The following is a 21341-nucleotide window of genomic DNA, read 5'->3' on the forward strand; positions in this document are numbered from 1 at the left end:
TGTTCTTGTAAGTTGTCCACTTTTCTCCATTAGAGCCCTTAGCATGTTAATCACAGTTACTTTAAATTCCTAGTTTGATAATTCCAAAATCTCTGCTATATTTCAAGCTGGTTCTGAGGCTTGCTTTGTTTCTTCAGTCTGTACTTTTCTTGCCTTTTAGCATGCCTTGAAATTTTTGTTGAAAACAGAACATGATGTATTGGGGTAGTAGAAAGTGTGGTATTCAGAGCTTTATTGTGAGGTTTCATGTTTATCTAGCTAGGAGTTAGGTTGCATTTATTGGTTGCTGTAGCTGTTGGTGTCAGAGGCTACATTTTCCTCTTTGTCATTGTTTTTGTGTCCCCTGTTGTCTTTGGGTTTCCCTAGGTACTCTGTGTTTGCAGCTCTCTCAGTTGTAATCCACTGTTGTTATACTGGAGCCCTGTTGAAGTGGCTGTAAATTATGGCGAGGGGAAGTGTTCTATAATCTTACGATTAAATCCCCATGTTTTTTAGCAGGTCAAAGTCTCTGGACTCTCACCTTCAGTAGAGTTTTTTAGCCTTTTTTCTTTTTCTCCCCTTATTTGAGACAGGAAGGCTAGAGGGGTTCCACTAGTCTAATTGTTCTTCCCTTAGGTCAGATAAGGCTCTGGTAGCTTCCCTTGAGGATAGGCCTTTGTTAAGGAGAACAGAATGCTCTGGGCATATTTCAAAATGATTTTGTTTTATTGATTTATTTATTTTGTTACCCTCTCCCTTTTTCTCTGTAACATTTCAAAGCAAATCTTAGATGTTGCATCTCACCTAATAAATACTTGGAAATGTGTCTCTAACAGATATGGACATTGTAACCACAATGCCAATATCACACCAAATAAAATAATTCATTAACATTGTCTAATACCAGATTTATATGAAAACTTCCTCATTATCTAAAAAATATCTTTTTAGAGTTAGTTTATTCCACAGTGATCTAAACAAGGTTCACAGTCGTTTTGTTACTGTATCTCTTAAGTTTTATTTAACATATAATAGCTCATTCTCCTTTTTAAAAAAGTGCCAGTTATTTGTGGAAGAAACTGCGAGTTCATTTGTCCTGAAGACTATTCCTCATTCTTGATTTGGATTGCCTTTGCACTTTTGTGGAAAATCAGTTGACCATGTATGTATGTGTGGGTCTATTTCTGGATTGTCTGTTCTGTTGTATTGATCTATGGGCCTGTCCTTTTACCAATACCATGATGTTTTAATTACTATAGTTTTACAGTAAGTCTTGAAATCAGGTAATGTGAGTCTTCCAACTTTGTTCTTTGAAAACATGAAATACAAAGTTTTAACTTTAAATATTTAAATGCATGATTGAGAGCCAGTGCTTATTTATTTAGTTATATAATAAATAGAATACTTGACTGGTGAAAAACTGTGTATGGTTTTTGATACTCCTGGTTTTAACATATTTCTAAAAAGAAAATATCTATAATACTTTAAAAGTAGTTTCTGTGAAACAGTACAAAACAGTTGATGAGTGAAATTACTTTAGAATTAGCTGCTTCATGGCATACAAATGCTTTTTCACAGTACCATTTTACTTTCCACGTTTGAGCTAACGTTCATTTTAGAACTTGGAATTTGTAATACCAAACAAGTATGTACTTGCTAGCTTTTCCTAAGAGCTGTGCCTAACCAGTTTGCTTTAGTGTAGAAGAGCTATTTGTACCTGAGATCTAATTTTTTTTCCTTTTCTTTTGTCAACAGGGCCATTTAAAAAAGTCCCTTATTTTAAAAACTCTTTATACTCTCATATCTTATTGAAGGAATTCTTGTTAAAGAACTGGATTAAGTATAATACTACATATATATGCACAACAGTGTAGGTTACTGGCAAGAAGTAAAGCATCAAAATGTAATGCATAGGGGCTTCCCTGGCGGCGCAGTGGTTGAGAGTCCGCCTGCCGATGCAGGGGACGCGGGTTCGTGCCCTGGTCCGGGAGGATCCCACATGTCGCGGAGCGGCTGGGCCCGTGAGCCATGGCTGCTGAGCCTGTGCATCCAGAGCCTGTGCTCCGCAACGGGAGAGGCCACAGTAGTGAGAGGCCTGTGTACTGCAAAAAAAAAAAAAAAAAAATGTAATGCATAGTCATGAACTCACTGCGCAACCCAAGAATTGGAACATTACTTGCATCTAACTTTATACCTTCTATTCTATTCCTCTGCTTCATACCAAGAGACAACCACTATTTAGAATTTTATGCTTATCATTTCTGTGCTAGACTCCTACCTAAGTCACTTTTTGCCATGGGCTGTAGACTTTCTTGGGGAAGCAGCAAGTTTTCAAGAAAATGTTGAAAACTTTAGCTTTTAGGGCTTCCCTGGTGGCGCAGTGGTTGAGAGTCCGCCTGCTGATGCAGGGGACGCGGGTTCGTGCCCCGGTCCGGGAGGATCCCATATGCCGCGGAGCGGCTGGGCCCGTGAGCCATGGCCGCTGAGCCTGTGCGTCCGGAGCCTATGCTCCGCAACGGGAGAGGCCACAACAGTGAGAGGCCCGCGTATTGCAAAACAAACAAACAAACAAAAAAAACTTTAGCTTTTAAATTTGCTTTCCTTTGAGAATGTAGCTTCCATTAATTTTGACCTCTAGAGATGTTAAGTCACTGTTTAATGTAGTATCTTTTATGCCCACCAAACCCTAGTGAAAGATGTTTGGAGAATAAGATGTATTTTAGACTAATAATTTAATCTTTCTGGACCTGCTTTCTTTTCTGTAAAAGAAGAGAGTTGTTACAGATCATTTTTAAAAGCCCTTCAGATTCTGAATTTCTGTTATTTTAAATTTTGGTATTTATTACTTTTTTATAGTTTAGAAAAAGCTGAAAATTTATTTTGCCTCAGCGTTTTTCCTCTTTTCCTCTGAAATATTAACTTACAGGCTGTCAAAGGAATTATTTGTTAAAGAACCAGGTGTTAAGAGTAATGTGTGGAGACATTTGCAATTTCTTTTCCCCCTTTGAAATATATTTGAAAAATGGAAAGTCATATATGTGACTTACATGTTTCTTACATGAAATGAAACATGATCTTAGGATGAATACTCATGAACTAACTTCCCAAGCTGTATTAGTTATTTACTGCTGTGTAATAAATTACTTCAAATTTTGTGGATTAAAACAACAAGTATATATTATCTCACAGTTTCTGGGGTCAGGAATACTGTAAAGTGAAAGGTTTTTAGAGCTGCTCTTTAATTTACAGGGACTGTAAATGTCATCTTTGTCACTTTAAAATATAAAACTATATTTTGTCCCTTCACAGTTAAAATTTACATTTATTTGATTCTTTAAAGATTATAAGATGTATTTACAAATCGTGTCTCATTTGAGCCTTGCAGCAACTTAGTAGAATAGGCAGGTAACGCATTTTAATTACCATCTTACAGATACAGACACACGTCCAAGAGAGTTGAGTGCTGTGCTCAATGCCCTAAATTGCCTACATGGCAGGGCCAGCAGTAAAATCTAGGTGTTCATGCTCCTTGTGTAGTACCTTTCTGCTCTGTTAAGTTGCTCACAGAAGGTATATAACAGGAAAATATTTCTTACACTTTGTGACTCATCAGTAATGGTTGCAAGGTCCATTTTACATCATCTTACTGTCATTACAGTTGTCAAGGCTGTTTTATAGTGTTCTAGCTTCTGGGAGAGCAAAATAGTTTTGGGAATGAATGGTACCTAAGTTCATTATGCTATGTATGCCTTTGCTCACCAGTCTTTGCCAAGGCAGCTTTAACTTGTCTTCTAAACAGTACGTTACCCATCTTGGAAAGGTATATCTGATGCCTTCTATGTTAGAAGCCTGAATGTCTCCATTGGGATGAAAAGATTCTTCTAAAAGCCTTGGATGTTAATACTAATTAATTATGTATATCTAATTTTTTTCTTGTTTATTTAAAAAGTCTCTGAACCTATAATTTTATAAGTGAGGAATTTTCAGAAAGTAAAATGATTGATTGAATATGTATATATTCTTGTTGATAGTTTTTTTTTTTTTTTTTTGGCTATTTATTTCAGATCTTCTGGAAGCTCTGAAGCCAGATTACGTGGCACCCCTGGTCCTTTGGCTTTGCCATGAGAGTTGTGAGGAAAATGGTGGCTTGTTTGAGGTATTCTGCACCTTTGCACTTTCTCCCAAAGCAATATTTGTGTAATTAAATATAAAAAAATGATTCAAAAATTAGTATTTTCCAATTGTTCACATTTGTAAAAATCTGCCTCAGTTGGTATCACTTGTATATTTTTTAATATTATGTATATGTTATAATTAAGGAACAAGTATGACTAATGTCCTTTTTTGAGAAAGTAACAGCAACTTTGTAAATTGTTCTTCCCTAGTTCTTCATTTCTGATATTCTTGTCAAATGAAAATGTGACTGACTGGTTTGATGTGTTTAGTCAGATACAGAAAGTCTCATTTGGTTAGAGATGCTGAGTAGTAAGTTAAGTGAAAGGACAGAGGTGATGGTTTAAAGTCAGCCAGGCCAGGTTTTGATTTCTTGCTCTGGTAATTGCTGGCTCGCTGGAATATTGTACAAATTAACCTCCCTGAGTTTTCGTTTTCTTGGGGTTTTGTTGTGAGAACTGGAGATCATATTTTTAAACTCTTAGCGTACAGAGCAGTCACCCCTCAATTTTAACTATTATATCAGTATAGCAGGAATTCAGTCTGGGTATGATAGATCAGTAAACACAACTTATTATTTGTATTAACTTTAAAGATAAACTTTGCTATGTTTCCCTGTTGCAAAGCTTTGCATGTTTGCTGTAAAAATAAAAACCACACATAATCCTACCATCCAATGAGGTTCAGTTTTCACTCTATAATCAAAGTCCCTTTAGATCTCCTTATGCTGATTTATATATTTTTTAGTCCTCATTTGAGTTTGATCTCTTTTTTCTTTTCTAGGATGAACTGTTAAATTTTAGACCATCCCCCTTTATCTGATTCTCTGTGGTAGTATAATAATAAACCTGTTGCATGTGGAATACATGACATCCAAAGATATTTCTTGGTAACAAAATTACCTGGCTCAGTTTGAAGTGAATGATATATATTAGCCTGATTTATTTGAATAAAAAGCTGTTTAGTAAATGAAAAACAGTCTACACATGTCTATGCAGAGATAGGTGCCTCTGCTTTCTTAATCACAGTCGTTGATTGTGAATTGTGGAAAATTAGAGGTGGAAAGGACTTTACAACTCTAGATTTACAGAAGAGAAATTTAATAATATCAAGCCATGTGGAGCTCAAAATTTGGTCTGCCTGTCTTTTTATCTCATTAAGGAATTTTTAAAAAATTCTTTGTCTTTTACATTTATGTTTGTTATTAATTCTGTGAACAAAAATAATATATGCTTTTGTAGAAAACTTCAAATATATAGGGGAGTATATAGAGGAAAATAAAAATCACCCACATTACCACTATCGAGAGATAACTCCTATTAATATTTTTGTGGATATTCTTTTCCAGTCTTTCATTAGATGTGCATTTTACACGAATAGGCTTTTTTTTTTTAGGTATACAGTTTACACACACACCCAGACATACACAGATAACTAGGATAATGCTGTAGATGAAGTTTTGTATGTTGTTCTTTTATTTTACTATATTGTGAACATTTTTAGTAAGGGACATTTGCTGTGTGAGATTGAGTACAAAATACAGTAAGAGAGGTGTGTAATATCCTGACTTAAACCTTGAATGTAAATTGACACTTTGTTTGCCAAGTTTTGATAGATATCTAGAGTGGCAGATAGAGATTTTTTGGATCGACTGGAGCTGTTGTTTCTAGCACCTGTGAGGAGTTTGCAGCTTGTTGCTTCACTCCCCAAGTATGGTAAAAGATGATATTTTTCTTGCCTGTTATCAGTACCACTGCCATTTTAACTACTCTGACAGCATCAAGGCCGATTGTCCTGTTAATATACGTAAAGGAATGAGTGATTAGAGCCACTGAGAAGTGTGCTGTCTGCTGGTACAGTTTCTTCCGTTATATGCATGTGGAACACTGTAGTTGTGGTGTTTGAAGATATGACAAACAGATTTTCTTACATCAGATATTTTCTTCTGAGAATTTCCTTGAATGGCTTCTAGAAAAAATATCATCTTTCTGTACGGTGATTAATGTATTTGGTCATTTGCCTTATTTCTATATAAAGGTGTTTCATTAAAATGAGTATATGTAGTTCATTAAGTCAAATCCTGGCTTTATTTTTCTTTGCTTTTTATTTTTTTTATTCATTAAGTCTTTCCAGAAGGACATGTATTTCAAGTGATGTGCTGGGCAAATTTGGTATTTATATTGTTTAACCTTCATGGTTACTTCATGAAGAGTGTATTATTATCCTGATTTTACATAAGGGGAATCTTGAGTTTAGGGAAGTCAAATTATTTAACCAGGATCAGACAGCTAGTCTGTAGAAGAACTAGTATCACACCAGTTTGGTTTCTGTGCAAAGTCATGCTTTTCTACTACATGCATTTCTGCTATATTGTGTTGCTTTATTTTTCTGCTCTGATAACATGAATAGTGCAAAGTCATGTGGGCCAACAGACTTTTGTAGAGCTGCATTATTTTCATCCATTGTCATCTAGCATTCTGATACTTGTAAAAAGATTGCTGCCTGTTTTGTTAATTTCATAAAAATTTTATTAGTAATTTCACATTAGATGGTATAACTTCTTCCTCCTCTTTTTGTAGGTCGGAGCAGGATGGATTGGAAAATGTAAGTCTCTTTTGGTTTTTGGTTTGCCATACATTATTTCCATATCTTTAAAACTGCATATCCAGGTAGAGCTGGGTAAAGACCTTGTCAAATGCCGAACCATTGGATTTAGTGCACGCATAATCAAACTCAAACATTGTTATAGCAACAGGTCTTCTAAAACATGGAAATTGCCCTGCAGGCCTGTGGTATTTTCAAGGATCTTTTCAATTTTTTTCCTATTAGCAGTGCTTATTCAATATTTGTTCTGTCCTATTCAGAACTGGCTGTTTCTTCAGACAGCACAGTCTCTCTTTATATTGATGTTTGTATTCCCATGTCTCCGACACCCCACATGCCTGTTTAGCAGAGTAGTGAGTGGGAGGGAGGGCGTTTTTTCAAGATGGGAAGAGCTCTGTCCTAGGCAAGTTCTCCAGTTCTCTCAGTGATTCTTTTCTTCCTTGGAACATCAGAAGGAGACAGTGGGGAATCACACTGGACAGCTTTCTAGAAGAGAAATTGCAGCTGATCTGTAGAAATTATTCTCCTTCAGCCCAATAGTAAATTCATCTGGCTTAAATCCTCTCTTCCCCCAGTTTTTAAACCTTGTGAGCTCCAAATTGGATAATTACTGTGTGGTGTTTAAAAAAAATTGTGAACATTCCAATATCCCAATTCAACTTTTCAGTTGGGTGCTGGTATCAAAATTAATTGAATTATTTAAAAGGCTGCCATTACTGGATGACATTGTTACAACATATTGTAGTGTATTATTAATGACTGTTCTCTAAGTTATGAAGTAACTTATTCAAACATTTTTAAGTGTATTATGACATCTTTTAAGAAAGGAAGATCAGTTGTTGCAATAAAAGCTGTATATGGGACTTTATCAATAGGAAATCTCTAGAAGCTTCTGTCATTTCCCAGGACAAACCTTCAATTTAGTAATCATCAGAGTCTGACCATTCTGTTTAAATAAGGTTCTATTTATTCCTCAGGCTTTTAAACTGTTAAAAATTATCTTTATGGAACTTATGCAGCAATGATGATTTTTGTGAATCTGGGTGGGCAATCTAGTTGACTTCCCATGGAAAAGGAAGAAGAGCAAAGGGAGGAAAAGGGAGAATTATGTGGGGTTGTGTGATATATTAATTTGATTATCTGGAGTCTTTGACCTGTTATCACCACTAGTTTTCAGTTTGCTATTCAACAGAGCTCTATTCTGTTCTGTTACCTTGAAGTGTATTATCTAAGTGATCTTTGGTGATGAAAACAGTCTTTTGGTGTGATTATATATAATTTAACTTTCTGATTCAGCATTTCATCCTACCTTTAGTAGTATCTGGCATAGTCAGAGGAGGGAGAGGTTTTCCCTTCAGCTTCAAATATTAGAAAAAGAAATTTGACATCCTAATGGGTTTGTTATTTTTTTTAAATTTGTAGTAAAAATCTTTAGAAGTTAGAATCTTTTTTTCCAAATTCCATTCTTCTTGATGTTAAAAAAAAAATTCAGGGGACTCATGAATTCTACTTTCTGTCTCCCTCTTAAACTATGTGTTCAGTATCTTGGTTTTATTTCTATAACCAGTACGATGGGAGCGGACCCTTGGAGCCATTGTAAGACAGAGGACTCAGCCAATGACTCCTGAGGCGGTGAAAGCTAACTGGACGAAGATCTGTGACTTTGATAATGCCACCAAGCCTCAGAGAATTCAAGGTAAAGAGTCCCAAGTCAGTTTAGTCCTGGTTGGGTAATCAGAGGGAACAAAGCATTCTCTTCTCTTATGGAATTGTCTTCTTAATTGTGATAACTTAGATGCTCAGATCATCAAGAGCACATTTTCTGCTCCAGTAGGTATTAGAACTCTCCAATTTAAAGTATGTATGTTACTCCCACTGTCAGTTTTTCAGTTTTCTTATGATCCTGATTTTTTGGTATATGTGTGATTGAGGGGACGTAAGGAGGTGTTTACCCATTTGTGCTCAATGCATCTATTCCCCATCTGGTGGTTGGTTTCAAAGTCTTGCCTTATCTAATCACATGTTCCTTAATCTGACCTGATTTTTCTTTATTTCCCCAAAAGTTTATTTAAGTCTTATATTATTTAGGCTTAGGTCTTTTCTCTCTAGTGAATAGATTTTGCTTTGTTTTAGCACTTTGTCTTTGCTACTGTTTCTCTGCCTTTCTAAGATGCCTCTCATTCCTTTTATCACCTCTGCTAATCTCGGTGCTTCTTTAGAAAAACTCAAGCCCCAGATGTTCAACAAAACCTCGCCAGATATTCTGGGCTTCATATTCTGGGCTTCAGCTCTTTCTTAGCTGAACTCTTACCACTTGAGCGTCTAATCATGACTGCTTTCCACTGCTTTTGTTTCATAAGTGTGTGGTTTCTTAACTGCATAATAAGTTCCTTTGGAGGCAGAGAATGTATCTTGTATGTCCTTTTGTATTTGGTGCTAGCATAGTGCTGAACTCATAGAAAGGATTTAGTAAATGCTTGTTACCTTGAATTATTGAATCATCTATGATATGCCACAGGAAGAGACGGCCAATAAAAGTCACATTATTTTTTCTAGTATAACTCACATATGTATATAGTATATGAAATTTAAAGGACCTTTCTGGGAAGGATCATGAATCAGGATTATTTTACAGAAAAATCTTTTTTTTTCCCTTCCTAGTATTATATTTAATGTTTGATAGAAGAATATATCTGAAAAATGACTGTTCTTTTTTTTTTTTTTTAATCCCAATGTTACTTTCTTGTCTGCTGGTACACTCACTGAAATTTTCATTATACTTTTCTCAATCAGAGGATAACATGATTGTTATGTCATTAGCGGTAGCATTTTCTGTATTCTTTTTTTTTGATATATGAGGTAAATTTAGTCTACGAACAGCAGTCACCTATCAATGAAAATTAGGAAAAGGAAAAAGGATCTTAAAAACTCTTCTCTGAGGTCAGAATTCCATTTTATTGCCTTAAAAGTATTAGACTAATATAAAGAAAAAGCTAATGATGAATTATATAGTTACAAATGAAAAGATAACCCTAGTATTTGAAGTACAGTTAGAAAAAAAACTTACACTTTCTGTAGAATCACGACTTTCCGAGCACCCATTTCATCATTTTCATTTTACAGATGATGGAACTAAATCCCAGAAAAGCTGAGTAAGTGGCCCAAGCTTTCTCAGTGTTTGAGCCAAGAGTTAACTCAGGTGGTCTGTCTTTGAGTGCAGTACCGCCAGCCTGTACCGAGGTTACTTCAGTTAAATAGCCTCCCATCTAGGCAGCAGCCTAAATGGGGTGGTAAGAGGAGGGTTGGTAGGCAAGAAACCTACCTAGTGTCACCAGGAATGGAAGAGAGCCCTGGTCATCTCACATTCTGTAGTTTAGTTATAGTTTTTGTCTGAGTTTAGAAGGAGGCCCATATATCTAAGGTTTGTTAGAAAGGTCCCAGAGCTTTTGGAACCTTATGGCATATGTGGATACTCTGTGAATCTCCTTTATTAACCTTTTAGACCCCAGAATAGCAGCTTCTGAATTCTGTCCGTAGTCACTGGTCATAACGGTGGTTTTCTCTGGAAGAATTTTTAGTAATGTTTTCTGAGCAGTTACCTGTACAGAGACCTGGGGGGTAATCTTGACATTGTTGCATCCTGGAGGAGGGGTGATGGTGGGGAGAGAAGGAAAATTAGTTGTCCCTCCACCAGATGGAAATTGCACATCTGTGGACAAGGATCCGACTTTACAGAGTTGTAAAATCACTCAAAGACTTTGCAAGCTTAGAGCCTCTTTGGAATCATAACGTGGGGAGAGTATGTTGGAAACACCCAGTTATCTTTGGTCTATTCAGAGTCTTTCACGATTTTTTCCTGCAATAGCCTGACATCACGCAGTCAGTTCATGAATGCCAGTGAAGGTTCTGCAGCAGGCTTGCTGGATGATATAGGAATGATTGTCTAAAGCATTGTAGCTTTTCTTAGTCACGTCTGTAACAAAAGCTTTTTTTTTTTTTTTTTTTGAAAATAGCTTACATTTATTTGGATTTCACCAGGGGAATATTAGCTCTTTAGGATATTTGAAAGATGATGCTTTTATGATCTTTATGTAATAGGTTTACCAAAGCACGCTGTCTTATTTAAATTCCAGTGATCCTAAAGAGAAAATTCAATTCGTTCATCCTTATTTATCCTGAAGTTGATTGACTTGAATCATTAATGATTTAAATTTTTTTTCAGTACAAATGAAATATAGTTCAACTATATAGGAAAAATCTGGAAGTTTGTCCTGTAGGTCACTATTTAAATAGCACTGTAAAATAACTGGCTAGATATTTCACATATGCAAATTGCTCTTCCCACTCCATAGTGGGACTGATTTTTTTTAAATTAATTTTTATTGGAGTATAGTTGATTTACAGTGTTGTGTTAGTTCCTGCTGTATAGCAAAGTGAATCAGTTATACGTATACATATATCCACTGATTTTTAGATTCTTTTCCCATATAGGTCATTATAGAGTATTGAGTAGAGTTCCCTGTGCTATATAGTAGGTTCTTATTAGTTATCTATTTTATATATAGTAGTATGTATATGTCAATCCCAGTCTCCCAATTTATCCCTCCCTGTCTCCCTCCCCACTTGGTAACCATAAGTTTGTTTTCTACATCTATAACTCTCTTTCTGTTATGTAAATAAGTTCATTTGTACCATTTTTTTAGATTCCACATATAAGTGATATCATAGATATTTGTCTTTCTCCTTCTGACTTAACTTCACTCAGTATGACAATCTCTAGGTCCATCCATGTCACTGCAAATGGCATTATTTCATTCTTTTTTTATGGCTGAGTAATATTCACCACATCTTTATCCATTCATCTGTTGATGGAAAAAGCATTATTATTGTTATTTATTCCTTTTTTTAGAATCAATTGGCAGTGTAATTGAAGCTCTAAATAAAATAGATTCAGATGGAGGAGTTTCGGCAAATCATACCAGTAGTGTGACATCAACAGCTACATCAGGATTTGTAAGTGGAAGAGAAAGGCCAACGCTTTGCCTTCTCTGGAGACTTTTTTCTTTTCTTTCCTTTTCTTTTATGCAAAAAATACTTTTCCAAGCTATTAATTTATTGTTAAATAGGAAAGGTGAGTGACCATAAAACTTTATAGAACATGTACTGAATGTTTATAAAATTTGAATGAACATAAGGCTAAAATATTAAATGTAACTTTTACTTTCTCTTCTTCCGTGTAATAAACAAGTGTCTTTTTTGTTTTTTGGAGCATTTTTGAAAATCGTCCTTCAGTCACTTTCTAACTCTTTAGAAAAGGATATTTAACTTAGTGCCTCTTTTGAGTCATTTCTTTTAAGGAAAAGCATTGATAGATTGTATTTTGGAAATATTTCAACATGGCTGCAAAGTAAAAAGTCTCCCATTGTGTCAGAAATTCTAGTAGAGCTGTGGTTATAGCTCTTGTGAAGTTTGCTGATTACCTATCTCCAGTACTTCTTTTTCAAAAAAAAAATTATAGTGCATAAATAATAAGAAATAAGTCATTTGACACATTCAGTTATGGTGTTTTGTGACTCAGGGGAGACATAGTGATGAAATAAACAATCTAATTGTAACCCTGAGAATATGATCAGTTTATAAATGTGATTTTACTTTAGAGTAGGGGTTGGCAAACTTTTTTGGTAAAGGGCCAGATGGTAAATATTTTAGGCTTTATAGACCACGTACTGTTTCTGACACATAATCTTCTTTTTCTTTTTTTAGACCACTCTTAAAAAAATGTAAAAACCATTTTTAATTCTCAGCTGTTGTTTGCTGACTCTTGCTTTAGAATGAAAGTGATCAAAAATTGGACATGATTCTTTTATAACCTAACATATGCTTCACAAATTAGCTAGGCATGTCATCACTAAATAGAAAAATACAATATCCAGTTAGATAAAGGACAGTCCTAGGTAGGAGCTTACGGTAAAATCTAATTATAACCAAAACCATTATGAGGGAGTCTGATTTACAAGCATTAAGCAGTGTTTTGCTCATCTGTTTATACTGACTTTTATAAAATAGATCTTATAGAGCCATTCATTATCCCTGTTTATAATAATTTTTTTATTTTTTGTAATTTTGAGTAGCTAACAGTCACTGTATTAATAGGCTTTTCCATCATCAGAGACAGGAAAGTTGAAAATGAGATATACTATGTGTTAACAAGAAGTGGGCAAGAAAAAAGTACTTATTTGTAAATGAAGTCTTTTTCCATACAATTGATTTTATTAAAAAAATATAGTGAACAGTTATGATGATACCCTATCAGATTCACTAAAATGACATTCTATTCACAAAGCTAAGTATGTAGCAGTTAATAGTTTTGAAAAGTCAGAAATTTAAAGATTTGACAAGAATATCAGTGAAAAAATAATTTTCTACAATTGTTCCATAGGCTGGAGCTATTGGCCATAAATTTCCTCCATTTTCTTCTTCTTATACGGAACTGGACACTATTATGTATGCCCTTGGAGTGGGAGCATCAATCAAGGAGCCGAAAGATTTGAGGTTTATTTATGAAGGGAGTTCTGATTTCTCCTGTTTGCCTACCTTTGGAGTTATTCTAGCTCAGAAATCTATAATAGGTGGAGGATTAGCAGAGATTCCTGGGCTTTCAGTCAACTTGGCAAAGGTATGCATAATAAGAAACCTTTATTTTGCTCTTCTTCTCTTCCTTTAAATATGATTGGTAAATGTCACATACTGTGTGTGTGTGTGTGTGTGTGTGTGTGTGTGTGTGATGTCTTAATACAATAGTTTATAGTGGTTGATTCAAGAATAAAGATTTAGCATGTCTTTTAATTTTTCTTAAAGAGAAAAAAAGGGTAGAGAGTTCGTTGAAAAGGCAAGCAAAAAGAAGGCAACAGTAATTATGTACAGTCCGTAACCCTGGCATAATGTTATTAATTCTCTCTCTGCCATTACATGCTATTTGACCAAGGGTTAATAACTTCTCTAAGCTTCAGTTTCCTTATCTATAAAATGGGTATGATAATCCTTACCTGACGATAGTGATGAAGGAGCAAGAGAGAAGAATATTTGAAACAGAGAGAACAGGTAGGTGTAAAGGGCCCCGAGGCAGGTGCATACTTACCTTGCTTTTGGTTGATACAGCTATAGAATGAGCAAGGGGGCAGCGGTAGGAGAAGAGGGCCTTGTAGTCATCATAAGAATTTCAACTCATACTCTGATTAACATGGGAGGCCATTTGTAGTGCTTTGAACTGAGGAGTGGTATGATCTGGCTGTGTTCACTCACAGGCTCAGTTTTGCTCCTCTGTGGAGAATAGATTTATGGGAGCCAAGCATGGAAGCAGGGAAACCAGTTTGGAGTTTATTATGGTAATTCCAGCACTAGTCTGGATATGCATAGAAAGAAAGAAGAGTCAAGGATGAAGGTTTTTGGTCAGGTTAACTGGGATGATATATATGCATATATACCCGTATATTCATAATTATGTACAATGTATTTAATATGTATAGTAGTTACATATGACATATTACTATGTATAATAAAATAGATATATACAATCACTTTAAGGTGGGGATGATCAGGAGTTGGTTTTGGACAGATCTGAGATGCCTGTTATACATTCAAGTGGAGATATAAAGTGGGCAGTTAAATGTGTGAGTTTAGAGTTTGCGGGGGAGGCCCTACTGGGATTTGTAGCATTTAAGTGAGATTTAAAGACATGAGACTGGGTGAAATCACCAATGTGTGAGAATGTAAGTAGAGAAAAAAAGCCTGAGTTTGGTGAGAGTTTGAAGAGATGAGAAGGAGTTAGCAAGAGAGACTGGGAAGGAGTGGCCAGTGAGGTATGAGGTGTATCAGGAGAATGTGGTATTTGAGAAGCAAAGTGAATAAATTGTTCCAAGAAGGAGCAAACAATTGTGAGAAGCCTTTGGGGTTATTTTATTTCTTGAAGTAAGGGTCAGGCCATGAGTCCAGTTGATAACTGTTGAATCGTAAACTTTTGAACTGATTTCTGTGATTTTGACTGATTGGAGAACCCATTTACTGGAGGATCGATTAGCTCATTGCTGCTCTGAATCTATGAGAATCTACGGTTATTTTATTAAAGTATTCGATGAAGTAGGGAAGGACGCAAGAAATAGATGCCAGGCAGTTTGTTGTTTTAGTCACTCTCCCATGGTATTTGTTGCATACAGTTCTTCTGTTTGGGTAATGTCAGTACAAACAATTAAAGTAAATGTTTCAGGATTCTTCCTCAGAGTTGGAAGGAGTTGGAAATCATGAATAGTGTTCAAAATCTGTCCCTAGGAATGATAGCCGTCTTGGGATTTGAATCCCAGTCTTCCTAACCTTGAGCTTCCAGGTCGTATGATAGTGAGGCAGTCCTTCATTTGTCCTCCCATCACTACCCTCACCCCTTTTCTTTTTCCCTTCTGGGTTCTGAGGAAGACTGGGAATTAAACTGTCCCATAGCAGTTGAGTGTGGTCATTCGGATATATGGGTCAGGTTTTGTTTTTACTGTCCTATAGTATTCCTACATATATTTTTATATTCTTGCTTTGATACATTGAGGTTAAGTGGCTATGAAGTTGCACAGAGTCTTTAGTATTTACTCTTACACTAAGAAAATGTTGACATTGCTTTTACTTGAATGTGGTTGTAAGATTTATATTAATGTTTTGGTTGTGTCATTTGTATGTGGCAGGTGTGACCTGAAATTACTTTTCTAGTACTGACCTATTTGTTCATTTTTATTCAGTAGATATTTACTGGATACCTGCTATGTTCCAGGCACAGTGATGAACACTGGAAATACGCCTAGTTTAGTGTCTCCATTAGCAAATAATCCACAGTTATCAGTCAACAAAAATTTATGAATGTCAAGAAAGAACACAAATGTATCTCTTCTATTCTAGAGAGCTGACAGTCTTTAGATTGGGGTACTGATTATTTCTGAATCATATAATTAAGAAGTGGGAGCCAAATTGAGACAGATAATTTGGGGGAAGTAGTCACATGAACGTGTGGACAGTGAAATGCCACTTGTGATTAGCGGTATCCACAGAAGAAGCTGTGGAAGAAGAAAGTCTACTAATAAAATTTTGCTTACCCTAATGCAGGTTCTTCATGGGGAACAGTACCTGGAGTTATATAAACCACTTCCCAGAGCAGGTGAGTTCTTGATCGTTTTATTTTCTGACTAACCTTCCAAACTGTGTCAATGTGTTAAACTGGCATAGAGCAACCTAAATAAACTAAGTTATTTATGTGCATGTCAGGCGTTAGAGTAGATTGATGTTAACTAGTACCTATTTTGGTTCCCTTAAACTTTGTCCTATTTGAATAGTCTTATTTAAGAAATAACTTCAAAATACTAAACATCTGGTCAGCAATTGAAAGGAGCATTTTCTGTCTGTGTCCTAAACTTAGTGATTGTGTATAATCAGTTATGATTCCCATGAATATGATTCTTCATTCTTTTCTCAGGTATTTGTGTTGGTACTGATTTTCATGAAGCAAACAATGTTTAAAGATACAATGTCTTGTAATTAACTTTTTTCTATTTTCTTTTAGAGTAAGTAAAACCAAGGCTGTCTTAATAATCAATTTATTTTTCTCAATAATATCTTACTTGTTCAGTAAATCTTCTCATTATTTTTTCACTTTACTTCGATATATTTATGTTGCTACTCTGATGTCAGAATATTAATTATATACTGACCATGTAAGGTGGTAAAATAAAAAAAAGTCTTTTTCATTTCACATTATATAATGGTAGAGGTCAGCAAATAGCTAGAATTGTACTTTAATTTTTTTTGAGATTTTAATTAAAAAAAATTCGTATTGCTTAATGCTGAATAGTTCTGTTTCAGTGTTAGTGTTACTTGTTTCTGGTTGTTTTTGTAGTTCTTCCCTGTTTTTTTCTTCTTCTTTTAGTTTTTTCCTTTGTGGTTTCACGCTTTTCTTTTGCTTATGTTCCTTTCTCTTTTGTTTTTGGTTATCTGTTGTAGATTTTTGATTTGTGGTTACCATGGGGCTGATAGATGTTGATCTATGACTCTATTTATTTGTTTTAAACCAGGTAGTCCCTTAAGTTCAAACACATTTTAAAAGCTCTATATTTTTTTACTCGCTTCCCCCATCTGTGTTTTTGATGTCGTATTTACATCTTCGTGTTTATCCCTTTACTGATTATTGTAGTTATACTTAATTTCACAATTTTTTGTTTTTTAATCTTTGTACTAGCTTATTTAAGTGGTTGAGCCTCAGCCTTCCCTATATATTTGCCTTTACTAATGGGATTTTTCCTTTTCTATAGATACTTAATTCTTGTTATAGCTTTTTCTTTTCCAGTTAGAGAAGACCCTTTAACATTTGTTTTAGGGTTGGTTTAGTATTGATGCTTATCCAAGAAGTTCTTTATCTCCCCTTCAGTTCTGAAGGATAATCTTGCTGGATAGAGTATCCTAAGTTGTAGGGTTTTCCCTTTCAGCACTTTAAATATACCATGCCACTCCCTTCTGGCCTGCAAAGTTTCTGCAGAACAATCAGCTGATAGCCTTATGGGCATTCCCTTGTATATGCTCTTTGTTTTTCTTTTGCTGCCTCTAGAATTCTCTCTTTCAGTTTTGCCATTTTTATTATGCTATGTCTTGGTGCGGGTCTGTTTGGATTCATCTTGTTTGGGACCCTCTGTGTTTCCTGTACCTGGATATCTGTTTTCTTCTTCAGACTTGGGAAATTTTCAGCCATAATTTCATTAAATATATTTTGACCCCCTTTTCCCTTTCTTCTCCTTCTGGGACCCCTATAATGGAATGTTGGTATGCATGATGTTACCCCAAAGATCCCTTAAAATGTTCTCATCTTTTTTCTTTTTGCTGTTCTGATTGGGTGATTTCCATTTTCTATATTCCAGATCACTTATGTGTTCTTCTGTATCACCTAGTGTGCTGTTAATTCCTTTTAGTGTGTTTTTCTTTTCAATTGTTGTATTCTTCAGTTCTGATTGGTTCTTTTTAGAATCTTCTAGTTCCTTGTTAAAACTCTCACTGTATTCAGCTATTCTTTTCCCTAATTCAGTTAGCATTCTTATTACTAATGCTTTGAATTCTTTATCTGGTAAATTGTTTATTTCTATTTCATTAGTTGTTTTTTTCAGGAGTTTTCTCTTGCTCTTTCAGTGGAAACAGATTCCTCTGTCTTTTCATTTTGCTTATCTATTGAAATTTGGTGAAATAGTTACCTATGGTGGTCTTGAAGGGGTGTTCTTTTGTGGGCGTGTCCCAGTACAGTCTGCGTGTTCCCAGTGGCATTGATGGGAGAGCTGGATTTGATGTGAGCACAATTTATGTCTTTTCTCAAGGTGTGCTGGCAGCTGTCATCTTGGTAGGGGGTGGGGCTGGAGATGGAGGAGTAGGGCCAAGCTAGATGTTAGGTAGAGCTTCCCCTCTGCTTAGTGGCTGTTACCCCACTATTTGGTGCAGGGGCAGGTCCCAAGTTGCTGGAGCAGAAGCCCTGAGGGTCGGGTCTGAGCTGGCTAAGTTTCCTTTAAGTGTATGCTTCGCCCCCTCCCAGCGCTGGCACCCTTACCCTAGAGGGGAGCAGTGGTGGAGCGAGAGGGGCTGGGGTGGGTAGTCAGTGAGGGTCGGAGCATGGATTTTGTTTGGCATGGCCACCATCAGAGATCTGGAGCCCCAGTGCAGTCACCAGTAATGGCTGCCCCCTCGCCACTCAGTTGCCACTTAGGGTTTGAACCTCCTCGGGGTCTCATGGCTGAGCCTTTTCCTCAATCACGGCAGCCCAGAGAGTGAAGCTGCAACACGAGGCAAATGGTGCTGGCGTGTTCTCTCAGCTCAGGCTGGGGACCAGGGCAGTTGTAGGCAACCAGTCAGCTACCCAAGTGGTTTCAGTCTGCCCTCTCTGCCCTGCCTCGGGAGCACATAAGTGTTCACATGCTCCCGGAGTCCAGGCTTCCCACAGCCCTCCTGTTAATCCCACTGGCCCTCCAGCCAGCCAAGGGGACTCGTGTTCCCTCTGTTGGACACCAGGGCTGGGGTGCCCAATATGTGGCTTGAAGTGCTCACTCCCCAGGAAAGGTCTCTTCATGTGTAATCTCCTTTTTCCTCTGAGTCCCCTCTCAGGGGCACAGGTCCTGACCCGCTCGCTTTTCTTCCCTTTCTACCCAGTTACCTGTGGGTCTTTCTTACAGTCTTGGTTGTACAGGTCTTTCTGGTAGTCTCCACTTAATTTTCAGGGAGAATTTTTCCACGTGTAGATGTATTTTTGATGTGTTTGTCAGGGGGGAGGTGAGTTCCGTGTTCTCCTGCTCCACCATCTCAGTTTGAGTCTTCCGTTTAGTGTTACAGCCTAAGTTTTCACGCAGCCCTTTTTTATCTGAGGCAGTGTGCAGTGTGTGGTCAGGTGAAGAAGTTTGGCTTTTATTTTAAAGACAATAGATAACCACTGAAGGACTGAAAGGAGAGAATTATATGATCAAACGTGGATTTTAGAAAGCATCAACTCTGGCTCATGTTTGTAATGCTTGGATTCTAAGGGAATGAGATAGAGAGAAGGAGATTTTGTAAGAGACTGTTGTAATAATCTAGGTTAGAGACCATGGTTGATTGAATAGGATTGTGGGCATGAGGATGGATATAAGTGGAGAAATTATAGCGATATGTAGGGAGTGGGCTTGGTGTTTCATTGGATGTGGAGTTGATCATCCGAAGAGATCATCAGCAATTTGACAATTATTTATTGATTACTTCCTAACTTCTAGGCTTTCTGCTAGGGTTGTGAATAAATGGAGAATGGAAGCAAATCTGGACTCCGCCCTCATGGAGCATATAACCTAGTTGGTGGGGAGGGCAGCCAATAATCAAAAAGCCACACAAATAAATGTACACTTGCAACTATATGTGCTAAACATTACAGATGAAACATATATGATACCATTAGAACTTAAAATAGAAGGATTTGGCATAATCAGGTTGGTAATCAGGTTGACTTTGGGAAAAAATAACTTCAGACATAATAGGAGAGCAGGTTTTAAAGTTGGTCAGAGTGGACATGCAGGTACCTCGTTAGAAGTCTGTTGTGGTAGTTCAAATGAAATGATGGTAGCTTAGGCTAAGGTGGTGGTGGAGAGATGGAGAGAAGTGGGAGAAGCAGAGAGAGATTTAGGAGGTGAAAGTGACAGCAATCTAGTTATCCTTAGCGTTTCTTTTACCATCTTTCACACCCAGGCAGGTACCAAATTCTTTGATTCTGTCCCTTCAATACATTTAGAATCCTATTTCTGTCCACCTCACTTCGACCACTGTCATCTCTCACTTTCTAAGTGTTCTCTCTGCCTCCATTCTTGCTCCCTTCAGGTCTGCTCTTCTCACTGTAGCCAGAATATTATTTCCAAAATGCAAGTGTATTTGTCACTTCTCTATTAAAAACCCCAGATGGCTGTTCATAGACTTCAGGATGAAATCAGAAACTTATCATATAATCTAGCTTCTCCCAGTCTCTGCATACTCAAGTCTTGCCACATACTTAGACACTATTTTATGAGGCACGGGTCATGCTGAAGTTTCTGGCTTGGCAGTTGGGTGGATAGTACCATTCATTCGTATAGGGAACAAAAGAGAAAAACAGCTTGGAGAAAAAGATTATGAGTTCACTCCCAAACAATTGTTAATCCATCAAGATTTAACATTACCAGTTAAATAATGGAACAGTCCCTAAAAGAACAGAGTAGTTAGAAAGAAACACTGTCTAATTGAAGCCCGTAGAGTAGAGATTTGAGAAGGAATGGGGTAGATGGTGTTGGCTGTATGCTTAACAAGTGTTCATTGAATGATTGAAAATTGTTACTTTTTACAACCTAATTTATCAGAATTATTGATGTTTCAAATTTGGTGATTCAGGTATTCTGATTGCTTTTAATGTTTATGATTCAACATTATATTGAAAATTATTCTAAATCATGATTTTTTAGTTTTGCTGAACTTACAGTGGAAGTTATGTTAATTTCTCTCATGTCCTCATATAACTTACGGTCTTTAAAACAGTCTCCTTATTTATTTATTTACTATTTATTTATTATTTTACTTCCCATTTTAGGAAAAGTAAAATGTGAAGCAGTTGTTGCTGATGTCCTGGATAAAGGATCCGGTTTAATAATTCTTATGGATGGTAACTCATTTCTAGTTCTTATAATAATATTGTTAGATTCATAGACTTTGTATGTAATACAATACTTTATCACAGAAGTTGATGAATAAGTTTCTATTTATCTTCCAATTGTGAGAAAGCAAGATTAGTGTTCTAAAAATTCACAAGCTTTTTTAGAAAATAAGGGAGGAGGGGGTGGTCCAGAGAGTGGGACATTTCAGGGGATTTGTAACAACATAACCAAAGCACAGAGGTGAGAAATGTGGCTGGTATAGCAAGCATAGAGGAGAATTATGCTTCCTAGATTATGTTTTTGGCAGGAATGAATACATAGACTGCCCTCAGTTGATAATTAGGCTATGTTGTAGATACTCTTTTCTATGTTAGCTCTTTGGAACTT

The 21341-nt window shown here is 36.4% G+C and overlaps 1 protein-coding gene across 8 annotated transcripts in view; it reads left to right on the forward strand.

The window, feature by feature from the left end:
- Positions 1-21341, forward strand: part of HSD17B4 (hydroxysteroid 17-beta dehydrogenase 4) — a 127173-nt gene that overhangs the window by 60120 nt on the left and 45712 nt on the right. For all 8 annotated transcript variants that reach the window (XR_013827738.1, XR_013827739.1, XR_013827740.1 and 5 more), the window contains 7 exons: positions 4044-4135; positions 6732-6756; positions 8324-8452; positions 11666-11769; positions 13196-13432; positions 15895-15946; positions 20891-20962. Coding sequence is in view for 5 of the 8 variants with exons in the window: in XM_079918110.1 (XP_079774236.1) it covers positions 4044-4135; positions 6732-6756; positions 8324-8452; positions 11666-11769; positions 13196-13432; positions 15895-15946; positions 20891-20962 (711 nt within the window). In the remaining 3 variants the exon portion in view is untranslated. The remainder of the gene's footprint in view (positions 1-4043; positions 4136-6731; positions 6757-8323; positions 8453-11665; positions 11770-13195; positions 13433-15894; positions 15947-20890; positions 20963-21341) is intronic.

This window comes from Stenella coeruleoalba (assembly GCF_951394435.1).
Source record: "Stenella coeruleoalba genome assembly, chromosome: 3".
In the NCBI taxonomy this organism is placed as follows: domain Eukaryota; kingdom Metazoa; phylum Chordata; class Mammalia; order Artiodactyla; family Delphinidae; genus Stenella; species Stenella coeruleoalba.